This window comes from Saccopteryx bilineata, chromosome 5 (assembly GCF_036850765.1).
Source record: "Saccopteryx bilineata isolate mSacBil1 chromosome 5, mSacBil1_pri_phased_curated, whole genome shotgun sequence".
Lineage (NCBI taxonomy): Eukaryota > Metazoa > Chordata > Mammalia > Chiroptera > Emballonuridae > Saccopteryx > Saccopteryx bilineata.
In genome coordinates this window covers 22,998,095-23,011,627 of record NC_089494.1, presented here as the reverse complement: position 1 = coordinate 23,011,627, position 13,533 = coordinate 22,998,095, and the positions used below count along the sequence as shown (strand labels likewise).

The following is a 13,533-nucleotide window of genomic DNA, read 5'->3' as shown; positions in this document are numbered from 1 at the left end:
TACTGAATTTTAGTTAACTTTCTTGATTTGTTTGCTAAAACTGACAAATTAAATCAACATGAAATAGTGTAAAAGAGAAATACTTAACCTAAAACCTCTCATATGCAGCCTTACAAAATAGTCAATGATTTAAAATAAATCTAATTTGGTCAACTTTTTAAATTTTACACATATGCACATACACATGAATGCACATGTACACACATGCACACACATATAAAATTAACTTCATTCTTTGACATTTTTTTCCCATTGGAATAGCATTCTACAACTTTTGAAAATCAGGGTTTTCTATTCTATGCCTGTTTGGAAATAGTAATAAAAAAGAAGAAAGAGGCACTTTTTTTCATGAAATTAACTTTTTAGACAGTAGGAAAATAGAAAATTTGAATTTTAATTTTCACTCCAAATATTTTATTTTTGAAATCTGTCTATGTAAGGTTTCCCAGGCAAGTAACCAATCAGTGTGCAATAGCCTTAAAATGAACTAAATAAGGGCAGTAAACAGAAACACCTGAGATCATGTTTGCTTTTTGGAAAATACTCCACTAGCATGTTAATTAGATTTTCCTGAAGCCTCATGCAATTGAAATATTTTAAGATCCCTCATTTAGAAAACTGAATTTATCATTCAATATAATGCTAATTTAAAAAATAAAAAATAATGTGGATAAATTTTTTAAAATAATATTTAAATTCATCTAATTGAGCTGTGGGACTAACTGCAGAGTAATTTAGTTTTTACATGTAGAAATTATTCCAGATATCTTCAAATATTTTAAGAAAATTGCTTTTGAGATTTTATCATCATCTTTAATGGGGTAGGATTAATAACTGGGGTCTAGGTATACTGCTGAGTGTGAAAGTGTTACGTGTGGAAGCATCTGCTATGCTCCCATGGCCGTGGGAAGTAAAGAAAGAGGCACACTGAGGGTGAGCAGTCAGGCTCCCATTGGGGATAAGTGGGGAGGAGGCAATGCTAATAATATACTTTGATTTTATTAGATGAACCCTTCAGCAATACAGATCTGCTTTACATGAATTGTCTTGACTTTTTTTTCTTAATTCTTGGATACTAATTCTATGGCTTTACTCATTTGGGGATGAAATATGCTTAACTACTCTTACTGTCTTGATTATGTAAATGATAATTATGTCTCCAATCCTTTATTTTCTTGCCATGTTTTTCTCATTAAATCTAGTTGGAATTATAGTGAAAACCCTTAATAACACTACTGCTGGAGTTAAAGGAGGAAAGCAAAGTTTAACTTATGAGACTTTTTTTTTTATACATGGTTATAATCTTGGCGAGTTATATTCAAATCTGATAAATAAAAAATAAGCAGATTAGGCCCTGGCCAGTTGGCTCAGTGGTAGAGTGTTGGCCCAGTGTGTGGAAGTCCTGGGTTTGATTCCCGGTCAGGGCACACAGGAGAAGCGTCCATCTGCTTCTCCCTTCCCCCTCTAATTACTCTCTATCTCCCTTCCCCTCCCGCAGCCAAGGCTCCATTGTAGAAAAGTTGGCCAGGGCATTGAGGATGGCTCCATGGCCTCTGCCTCAGGTGCTAGAATGGCTCTGGTTGCAACAGAGCAATGCCCCAGATGGGCAGAGCATCACCCCCTGGTGGGCGTGCCGGGTGGATCCCACTTGGGTGCATGCAGGAGTCTGTCTGCCTCCCCACTTCTAACTTCAGAAAAATACAAAAAAAAAAAGATAATAAAATAAGCAGATTAACTACTATTTTTCTAAAAATTCCTCCTAGTAAAAGGTGAGCAATCCTCTTATTAAAGGTTTGGGGATTTTCCTGTCCTAGACAGTACAGAATATGTGCAAAATTATCTGATAATTAAATAAAAATAGTTCAGTTGACTACCTATTTTGTCTATGTAACAAAATAACACATTTCAATTATTTCTTTTTTGATAATTAGTTTTTCTTTAAGAAATAGAATGAATCAATTGGTCTTTTTCAAGTCAGTTTAGACCTTGTGAGAAAACTATACATTCTTCTTCAGGTGTAAATAAAAGCAAATTTCTGAGAAACTCCACAAATTTACTAAATAAAATAGTGACATTATAGAATAATGCAATTAAAAAACATGAAGACTACTGTATCTGTGATAACTCATCCTCCAGTAGGTAGGTATACAAAAGTCTGGATTGACAACTCTGCATCTATTCTCATTGCTTTTTAATCAATCTGTTAATCTACTCAAGGACTATTTTTAGATATTTACTGGGTGATCTATTATTCTTACTATGGAATAAATTATATATCAATATTTCCTGAACTTTCCTCAACAGTTCTATATCCGTGTGTAAATATTCCACTGAAACGCAAGTGTGTGTGCATCAGTTTGATTCAGTGAATCAAAGACAGAGGGTGTTCCTGTGTTGGATGAAACGATAACCCATGAACGTAAAAATCACAGGCACCTAGAGAGAGAGGGCCTTAGAGCAATGGATAAAATATTGTGCTTAAAAAGTGAGGTTACAAAGATGGAAGTACTATTTCCCAAAGAGGGGCAAAATTAAGGAGATTCTGTATTTATACTGTTTACATCAATTCATATTTATGCAAGAATTGATTTACTGCCCCTGCCCCTACTTCTTTTCTTCTCCCTGTATTCCCAGTGAAGAGTGCCTGGAGTATCCGATGACAATATTACCTGATGGCCTACTAAAGTAACAACACCAAAGAAATAACACCAACCCATTAGTAAGATACTGGAATTGTCACTTTAGTTGAGTATGAAAGAGAGAGAAGAAGTGAATTCGATATGATACTCCATGTCATTTGAGGAATTGGGTGGCTGTGTATCTTTTCTCACTATCGATTTTATATTAGACTTTTTATGAGGTAAAAACATAGACACATCTGTTTCCCAAAAGCTTTATAAAGATTCGAGACAGTGCATTTTATGCTAGCCCTAATGAACTGGTGAGAAGTGGAAGTTCCAAAATGGAAACAGTAGTTCGTAGTATTGAGAAAACATTTGGTGAATGACTGGATTCTGACTGCGTTTTTTCAATCTAGTTCAACTTAAAGAAATACCAGTAGACATTCTATTCTGATACTAAGATGGAGTGGAAAATGTCACGACCCACTCATGCATAAACTGGATCAGCAGAAGTGCATATAAAAGTAGCTAATTTAAAAATATATCAGAATTTCAAGGTCAACAATGTGGCAGGTTATACCAAACTCCTCTAAGAATGACTAGTACTTTAACAAAACCTTCCATATCTGAAGGAAGTGTAAGAATTTTTACAATACTCCAATAAACATGTATTAACAGTAAAAGTTCACAGAGTTGTGGGAATATTTTCAATGGTTTATTCAGTCCATTCTCCTTGCCTTTACTAACTGAGTGAATCTTATATTTCTATGACTTGTAGAAATCAGTATTAACTATTTAGAAACATTTTCCATGTCAATCAGAAGAATTCAGAATCAAAATAGTTCACCTCTACTTATGTAGTAAATGTCAAATGGACAGTGGAGTAGGTATGTAGTGATCAGTGTTTACAAACCAACAATCCTCATGAAAATCACTGCAGACAGTGAAACTAATTAGCCTAAATTTTCAAGAGAACACACTCAGGTTCTTTAAATTTTCTCAACTCAAACCACAAAAGGTTCACTAAAATTATACAAAAATTGTTTTTAATATAATTTTCAGCCTTAAAATGAACACTATAGGCAATTCAACTGAAAAGGTATTAGGCTAATCCTATTTAGTTTGTATGTTGCTAGATGGGAGAAGTGTCATCTTCCTCAATATAATCACTCTGAGATCACAAATACATTATAACTTTGTGCAACTCTTGTTTTAGAACTGCAGTTAGGATTATTTCATGAGCACAGAAGGAAAGCAGACTCATTATTTTACAGTCTTTTCCTTTTTTATTTTATTAAATGTGGTGTCCAAGCTTGATCTTTTAATTTTTCCATGAGACATTTTTTAAAAATTCAAGGGAAAAAATACACTTGCAGTATGTAAATATTACTATAAAATTTAAATATAAATGTATTAAAATATAATATTACTTAAGTCCTGGCCTGGTAAGTCAGTTAGTTAGAGCATCATTCCAATTTGCCAAGGTTACAGATTCTATTCCTAGTCAGGGCACAAACAAGAATCAACCAATGAATGTTTAAGTGGATCAACAAATTGAAGCTTCCTCTCTCCCTCCCTTTCTCTTTCTCTATAAATAAATCAATATTTATAAAAATATATAATGTTACTGAAAAGAAAATTCAAAAGCAAAACTGTGACTGCCTATACGGTTAGAATAATTTTAAATCTTTATGAAGTTATTGATTTTGATTAAAATAATACTGATAATTTTAAGATAAAACTTCTCACTATAATTTTTAAAACAGCAGCCTTATAGTAATATTCCATCATCAAATGTAGTTATATTGATACACCAAGCATAGTATACTTGAACAAAACCATTCTGGGCATCATGAAACCATGGCTCAAGCCTCACAGTGCCCTTAACTACATAAAGGATAATGGAGAAATCACTTGACTGCTTTGGGTTTCAGTTTCTTCCTTTGTAAATAAGAGATTTAGACTAAATACATCAATGTACCTTGTATCTCTCCTGTTTTAGGTACTTACTTATTAAATCGATTATTTACAAATCAAAATGGAAAGGCCATTTATTATCCTTGATCTCTCTTCCACAAGAGTCACATTTTAATAAAGCTCTGAGTATATTAGTTATTAATCTTTTGCTAAATAATACTACTTTGTATTATAGTGAAAGCTAGCATTATCTTTAAACAATGTTCATATCAACCTAAAACTATTTTTAAAGCCAACTATCTGCCACAATCACATTTTTGGTTTTTTAATTTTTTTAAAAAAAAATTTGTGAAAAAATTTGAAGAGATTTAAATAAGGCCTTTTTAAAGGTTGGTTTTCCACATTACTCAAAAGTCTAAAAGTATATATTAAATTAATCTGAGATCGTTTTCCTCTCCCTATTTCACGATTGATTCTTACCTACACACCCACCACCTTCTGTAGTACCTCACACTACATATCTCCTTGCAGGATTTATGATAAAAAAAACTACAAGAAACTGGTAAAAAATATTCAAACTAGGGAAAATATCTATCTGCCTACTATAGAGACCCACACAGGCAAAGATGGATTGAAAATTGTATTCCAAGAAATTAACTAGATAAGGTAAAAATGATCTACCCCTATATAAATGCACGGGCACCATTTTAGAGTATAAACTCGTAGCGAGCAAACTATATCACCTGCGCATGGGTATAGTAAAATATGCCTAGAAATCCAAAAAGATTCAGTTACACAATGAAACTCTCCTCTACCTTTTGAACCCTTATCATATTATTGCTATATTAAGAACTGGGGAAACTGAATCTCAAACTTCTTTTCTGATATGCTATTCAGATTTGAAGGCTGGAAGTCAAGACCCAGGCTACTCTCTGCTTTCCAGCAATCCAATACTAGCAGAATTCTGAAAAGGTAGCTTCACCATTGCCACCCCTGAATAAAAAGGAAAGAGAATAGATGTCAGGTAATATCAACATCAGATGTCACAGGCAGTCATCAGGTTATTCTTTCAGCTGCTTACCAGTGTGACTCCTTTTATGTACCATAAGCACATTGGGCCCAATGCAAACCATGCCACAGACGTCACATTTCAGTTTACCATTCGGAAGCCGGATTCCTCCCTCGCCTTGAAGCTCCTGGACTTTCCTGTTGTCAGCCACCTCGCTGCTCTCAATTAGGGGTTCTTCTAGGCTGCTACCCTCATCATGGCCCCTGATCTCGTCTTCGCGGCTCAGGGGTTTCCTGTCACACTCTTCATCACTCTGCATTTCTAGCTTTACTGAATTTGCTGTAATTTAAAAAGAAGCAAGAAGACATTTTAACTGCATGCTAAGTGTCGTCGCCTACATCTCTCTTCCACCTGCTACCATTCAACTAAGGTGGATGGAAATGCTGTCGTAAGTAGAACACAGTCCATCACCAATGCAATGTTAACACATACTACGTATTCTGTATTTTAGAAAAGCTTAGGCATAAAAGTGAAGATGGCTCAGGAAAGCTCTAAGTGAATGACACCATTTCTGCACATATTTATTTCTTTTCTTTTTTTTTAAATTAAATTGAATGGGCTGTCATTGGTTAACAAGATGATATAGGTTTCAACTGTACAGTTTTATGATACATGATCTATATATTGCATTATGTGCCTACCACCCAAGTCAAATCTTCTTCCATCACCATGTTTGACCCCCTGTACGCTTTACTGTTGCTCACTCCTCTTCCTCTTCTAACAACCGTACTGCTCTCTATGACTTTTCATTAGTTTGTTTTTCTCGTTTGTTCATTTGTTGCAATCACTTTTATATCCCACATGTAAGTGAAATCAGTTATATACTTTTAAAGCAAGTCTCTAAAATAATTCTGGTATTGGCTGTTGAGTTTGTCATTAAGGCTACTGTGAATGAGGTAGGATTATGAGGAGACAAGATTAGATATCGCTTAATCCACTGAGCCACACCTCTTCTTAATTTAACAATCATTTTATACACACATACACTCTCACTCTCTCTCTCCTCTTCATTGTCTGTATTTCACATCAGAGTACTTGTGTAAACCTGCTTCTGATCTGAGTGAAACAACTCCAGACCTTAATCCAGCAAGTATCTTAGACATCTGAAGGTGCACTATCAAGGCTAATGTCCTAAAACCAGACTAAACACATACATTCAGTTAAGTGCTGTATAAATGTAGGGCAAAGTACACAGACCTCACGTGCTCTTAAGCTACTATGCTTTTTTTTACAACACAAAAAAAGTTCTCCATGGAACATATGAATCTGTGAATCAAAGTATGCAACTTTAAAATGAGCACGCCGAAAAGCAATGAATGACAGGAATGGCATAGCATGCGTGCACGCACCTGTGACTTAAGAAACTTAATGCCTTCTGTTTGCTGTTTTTGGATCATCCCACAGAAAAGGTGGAATTTTGTTAGCACAGCCCTCCTTCTGGATTGCTGACAGAGTCTTTGCACAAAGCAGAAGCAAGTTCTAAACGAACACCAGTTATTTATCCACTGATCTCGAAAATTTCTTAAGAAGTCATATCAAAGCTCCTGAGCAAAACAAATTATTTGGTACTTGTGTGTGTGTGTGTGTGTGTGTGTGTGTGTGTGTGACAGAGAGAGAGTCAGAGAGAGGGATGGATAGGGACAGACAGACAGGAAGGGAGAGAGATAAGAAGCATCAATTCTTCGTTGCAGCACCCTAGTTGTTCATTGATTGATTTCTCATGTGTGCCTTGACTGTGGGGCTACAGCAGACCAAGTGAACTCTTGCTCGAGCCAGCGACCTTGGGCTCAAGCTGGTGAGCCTTGCTCAAACCAGATGAGCCCGTGCTCAAACTGGCAACCTCAGGGTCTTGAACCTGGGTCCTCTGCGTCCCAGTCCGATGCTCTATCCACTGCACCACCACCTGGTCATGCAAATTATTTGGTAGTACTTCAATAGAGGAAATAGTATTTTCATTAAAAGAGAGTTCTTTCCACTGCGGTTGTTTTGTCAGAGAAACCGCACATTCCGTGATTTGTCATTAGTACTTATGATGAGTAGTGCTACCAACATGGCTGTCCCCTGTCCCTCCTTGGAGCTCCCGACCAACGAGAGGCAGTGTGGTACCACGAGGAGACCACTGGATGCGGCCAGAGAACATGGCTCTACCGCTCTCTTTCACATTTCCCAGCAGTAAAATCGTGAACTTATTATTTCACCTCTGAATCTTATGAGTTTGATTTGCAAAGTGGAGATGAATTTAGACAGAGTAAAGTTTGAACAGAATAGTTTAGCTAGTCAGACCAAAGGCCCTGTACGCTGGACTTGAATACCAGCAATGACACTTAGCACAAGCAGTGTCACCTTCTGCAACTTAGTTGTATTTGTCCTCTACAAAATGAGGTCATTAATGGTACTCATTTCCTAGAACTGACGGGAGCATTCGATGAGTAAATATTTTAAAAAGGGCCTTCTCTAGACAGACAGTGCTCTAATCCATAAGGTTTCTGTGCAGATTAATTAAGTTATAATATATAAACTAGTTTCATATCTGAATGGGATATATAGCCATTCTGGCCCCATCTCTAATAGAATATTTACTATGTTGAGTTTTACCCCATTTACAAATCAATATGATGCTACTGATTTTTGCAAAAGATAGGGACAATGTTTTATCCATCTTAATATCCACAACAAAATCAAGAAATTTGTAGCATATAGGAAGTATTGTATTTCAGGCAGTATTCAGTTAGGTGTCTTAAATTGTTTAAAAATTTCTGTCTTTAAACTAATTTTATAAACTTAAAGAATCCATGAACATAGAGAAAAGTTAATCAACATGAAGGATAAAAAATGAAGTCCTTTTCTGCCCAAAGTTCACCATCCCTCAGTTCCAGTCTCAAATGCAATTATTATCTTCATTTTCTAATTCAGTATTGTGTGTGTACACATGTGTGTATATATAGTCTTTTTTACAAAAAAGGGTTGTATAATTCACCTCACTTTTTTTTTTTTAATTTTTTTTTTTTTGTACTTTTCTGAAGCTGGAAACGGGGAGAGACAGTCAGACAGACTCCCGCATGCACCCGACCGGGATCCACCTGGCACGCCCACCAGGGGCGACGCTCTGCCCACCAGGGGGCGATGCTCTGCCCCTCCGGGGCGTCGCTCTGCCGCGACCAGAGCCACTCTAGCGCCTGGGGCAGAGGCCAAGGAGCCATCCCCAGCGCCCAGGCCATCTTTGCTCCAATGGAGCCTTGGCTGCGGGAGGGGAAGAGAGAGACAGAGAGGAAGGAGGAGGTGGGGATGGAGAAGCAAATGGGCGCTTCTCCTATGTGCCCTGGCCAGGAATCAAACCCGGGTCCCCCGCACGCCAGGCCGATACTCTACCGCTGAGCCAACCAGCCAGGGCCAATTCACCTCACTTTAAGCTTGCTTTCTACATTTAACAATATGTGTTTCATGTTTCCATGTTAGTACTCAGAAATCTACATTGTTCTCTTTTCATACCTGCATATATTCCTGCTTACAGACATAATATAATTTATTCATCTATGTCCTAGCAATAGAAATTTAAGATTATTTCTAATATACTGCTATTACAGACATTATTATATAATACTACAAAGAATGTCAATCTGATAAATAATAATTGGTATTTTACCGTAGTATTTAGTCTGCATTTTTTTATTATGCGTGAAGTTGTGTATCTTTTTCTATGTTTAAATTTTGTTGGTTTTATTTTTTTGAGAACTATCAAAATTCTTTGCCCATTTCCATAGGTTGTCAGTCTTAATCTCACTGCATTTAAATGCTTTCTATACTAAGGAAAAATAGCTTTCCATTTGATATGTTCTGAAAATATTTGGTTTATTTCTTTACTCGAGGGTATTTTTTAGCATCCATGCTAATTGTACAGTTTGAATTTTTAGGTTACAATTATGACTTCTGGATTTGGATTCTTACTTCAGTTGTTTTTTTTCATATTCTAAGAAATTATTCTTGGATATTTTTTCTGGAAAGGAAGATTTTTCTAATCAGTGTATAACATTATTTGGTTACCATATGCAATACCATATTTCACTCATAATTGTCATTTAAAGAAAAACTTGAGAAGAAAACGAACAAGAAGTATGACTTTATGTAGCATTGCTTCATATACCAACCTATGAGCAAAGTGTCCCATGCATTTATTTTAAGTGCTGTAGTCAAGATTATAAACTTCACAAACTTGCCATCATTTATATTCCTGAACTGGTCAGTATCTGGTAAGATGTATATATTTATTGAGTGTAAAGTTTACTGGCATTCCATTTCAGGAACTGAAGAAACGTATATCTTAAAGAGTAGTTTGTGAGTTTGAAACTAGGGCCCTCTCAAATTTCAAAACAGTGCAAGACTATTAAGACTGTGATTTGATGTTACATTAAATTATCAGATTTGTCCTACAGAAAATGCTATAGTGTGGACATCAAAATATAGTATCAAACATAAGTAAAAATATCATTTCAAAATTATTGGCTACTACAATTACAGTTAGAACTTTTTATCAACATAAGAATAAACTTGAAATTAATATTCCAAAATGAATAAATTTGTTAGACTGGAAATAGAAGAAATGGTCAACTACAGTAATTTTTTTCTCTAACAATATTACACTCTAAGGAACTATACATTTATCAAAATGAATGTTCACACTGTTGCTGTACTGAGGTAAATGAATAAACTATACCATATTTTTATATATACATATATTAAATTTTGCATGTGTATGGTGGCCTATATACAAACAAAATCCCATATTAATTAATTAGGATGAAATTATACAATAAAGAATAATCAATTAAACAAAGTATTTTTTTTTAGATTTTTAAAATATTTATTCATTTTAGAGAGGGGAGCAGCGTTCCACGTCAACGCTTTATCCACTGTGCCACCACAGGTCATGCATAAAGTAGACTTTAAATTTTAATGGTGGGCCTGACCTGTGGTGGCGCAGTGGATCAAGCATCGACCTGGAATGCTGAAGTTGCCGGTTCAAAACCCTGGGCTTGCCTAGTCAAAGCACATATGGGAGTTGATGATTCCTGCTCCTCCCCCCTTCTCTCTCTCTCTCTCTTCTTTAAAATGAATATATAAATATAATTTTAAAAAATTTTAACAGTGAAAAAGAAAAAACAATTCCCTACTTATAGAATATTAAAGAAATTCCCCCCCCAATTTATTTTCTCCACTTAAGATGATATACCTAAGTAATGCAGAACACTTATATTTTAACTCATAAATAATTAAATTCAAGTACTTGGTAAACTTAAGTATACTCTATTTCTATATTAATAAAAGTTATGATTACTTATAGCTATAATAATTATTAATCATTATATAATAAGTATATTAGTTATCAAATCTTTGAAATTATTTTCTCATTCTTTATGCTATGTTATTTTTTTACAATTTGGTGACAGGAAGAGATTTTCATAAATTAATATCTATAAAGATGAAAACTTGTTAGTATGAGTGAAATTAAATAATTTTATTACAAATCTCAATCCTAAGAATTTTTTCAACTTGTTTTATTGATAAGAAATTAAAAATATACAAGTTAGGCATATCAGAGGGAATTTACTATTACTATCTATTGTCAAGCAATACAGCTTAATAAAAACAATATTTTGTTAGAACAAATTATTAAAATAGAAGTGAATGCAAAATATGATTTTAATTAATTGAACAATTTATCTATAGTATCATATATAGATATTTGAGTGTTTTCAATGAATAAAATAAAGATATTTAGTATAGGTATATTTTTTCTTTAGATGTGGTTTACAGTTTGAAACAAAAGCTTGTTAATTTTAAGGCATTAACGATCAAGAAATTTTTAATTAATTGTTACATGATATTTTAGTAGACTCAGGTTTGTGAACAAATGGAAACGATAGTAAATGAATGGAAAAATATTCGTGATCAATGTTACATAGGAAAAGCTGACTATATTTCATGATAAAAAGTTTGGCACATATATAGATGCAAAAAATTGTTTCTTAATGAAAACATTTATGAATTAACGTATTCCATCTCTTTTTTATGGTTTTGAAATACTATTGTTGCACATTAGAAAACAGCTTATAGCTATTATATGAGAAGTTGTTTCAACATTTCCATTTCTAAACGATGATACCAATGCTGAGAAGAGACTTAGGGGCTCTTACTATAAGTGACTCTCAGGACAAACTTTTTTCAATTTCAAAGTTCCTTCAATAACCAGACTGGTCTCTCACAATCCAAGGCTTCATAATGATCATAGTTTCAAGAAACTTAATATAGAATGGATAAAGTTACCCTAGACTTGCCTTCATTCACTAATATGGTATTAAATAAAGAGATAATGAAATATGGGTATTTACTCAGGCAAGTAGATAGATGACTGTTTAAAAAAAGAAAGAGGTATAGAAACTAAATGGGGAAAAATTGTTAATTTGTAAAGGTGTTAAAAAAAAATTATTATTATTTTTAAAGATTTTATTTATTCATTATAGAGAGGGGAGAGAGAGAGAGAAAGGGGGAGGAGCTGGAGGCATCATCTCCCATATGTGCCTTGACCAGGCAAGCCCAGGGTTTTGAACCAGCGACCTCAGCGTTTCCAGGTTGACGCTTTATCCACTGCACCACCACAGGCCAGGCCAAAAAAACAAATTATTTAAATTCAGTTTATACCATAATGGAAAATTTCTTTACTACTGTTATGTTTTGAAAATTAAAAACCAAATGTATACCGTTTAAAAATAAAACTTACAATATTATTACATACACTCATAGACCTCCCACTTGTAGAAACAACCAATAAGAAACAAGGACCAAACTGAAGTTGCTTAATAAATACTGGCTGGCTCAATGATGTTTCAAGTACCTGCTGCTTGCCCTAGTGATTATGAAGTTTTAAGACCAAAAGCTGAAGAATATGAACTTACATAAGGAACCCATATTAACAGGGCAGAGTCCAGTCAGATAAAGATCAGAGTTCACGCACAAAAAGAGTGCAGGAGATCTTCCCTAACATACGCAATTTGGTTACATAATGAATGGATGGACCTGCACCACACCTGAACGTAAAGAGGGTTTTCCCGAGAAATGGGCGTTTACTCCTTTCGCTCTCTACCTTCATCGAGTTGTACCCCATTGTGATAAATACAGCACAGATTTTAGAGTGTCTGGCAAACAATGTCTTCAAATAATGAGACTCTTCATTTTTAAGATTTGAAAGAAAAAGATAATTTTTCTATGAAGGATGAAATATAGTCAATGAACTCGGAGTCATCAAATGGAAGGAATAAACTCTAGCCTCATCCTTAGCATTTGGTTTTCATGGATAACCCTATCATTTTTAAACGTCACGTTTTGGAAATACGATAGTGACCAGATCCTCAAATGTCACTATTAAAATATTTTTAATATCTAAATTCAATTTTTTTACAACTGAAATCTTTATTTTTAGTCTGACTGGATTGAATTAACTGACAAACGGATTATTCATACTTCCTAGCCAGGAAATTAATGCAAAGGTATTATGATTTATTTGCTTTATTTGAAAGGAAGCAATATTGATTGAGCTCATGGAATGCAATAAAGGCTATCTAGATTAATTATTACCAAATTAGTGATTTATTTCTGTTCAGTTTCTAAAATATATTTTTCAAAACTTTGAATGTTTAAAAGCAAATACTATGGGAGTTAATAAAATACTTATTTCACAGTGCTAAATAAAAGCTAAAATACCATTCTTTACTTTCAGGTATAATGTTTAAGTGGTATATGCTCAGCTTCTGTTGTGTGAGAATTCAAGAGGACACTTAAGGGCAGTTATTACTTACAAGCATCAATTTCTCCTAGTCTCTGCCAGCTACTTGAAATGGTGTTATACACACTAATTGAATCAATATGTCTCTA

The 13,533-nt window shown here is 34.4% G+C and overlaps 1 protein-coding gene across 11 annotated transcripts in view; it reads right to left on the bottom strand.

The window, feature by feature from the left end:
• Positions 1-13,533, bottom strand: part of IKZF2 (IKAROS family zinc finger 2) — a 163,570-nt gene that overhangs the window by 53,470 nt on the left and 96,567 nt on the right. For 9 of the 11 annotated variants that reach the window (XM_066278657.1, XM_066278659.1, XM_066278665.1 and 6 more), the window contains one exon: positions 5,620-5,886. The exons of 1 other annotated variant lie outside the window; for it this stretch is intronic. In XM_066278657.1, coding sequence (XP_066134754.1) covers positions 5,620-5,886 — 267 coding nt within the window. The remainder of the gene's footprint in view (positions 1-5,619; positions 5,887-13,533) is intronic. One more of the 11 variants, XM_066278658.1, reaches the window with a different exon arrangement.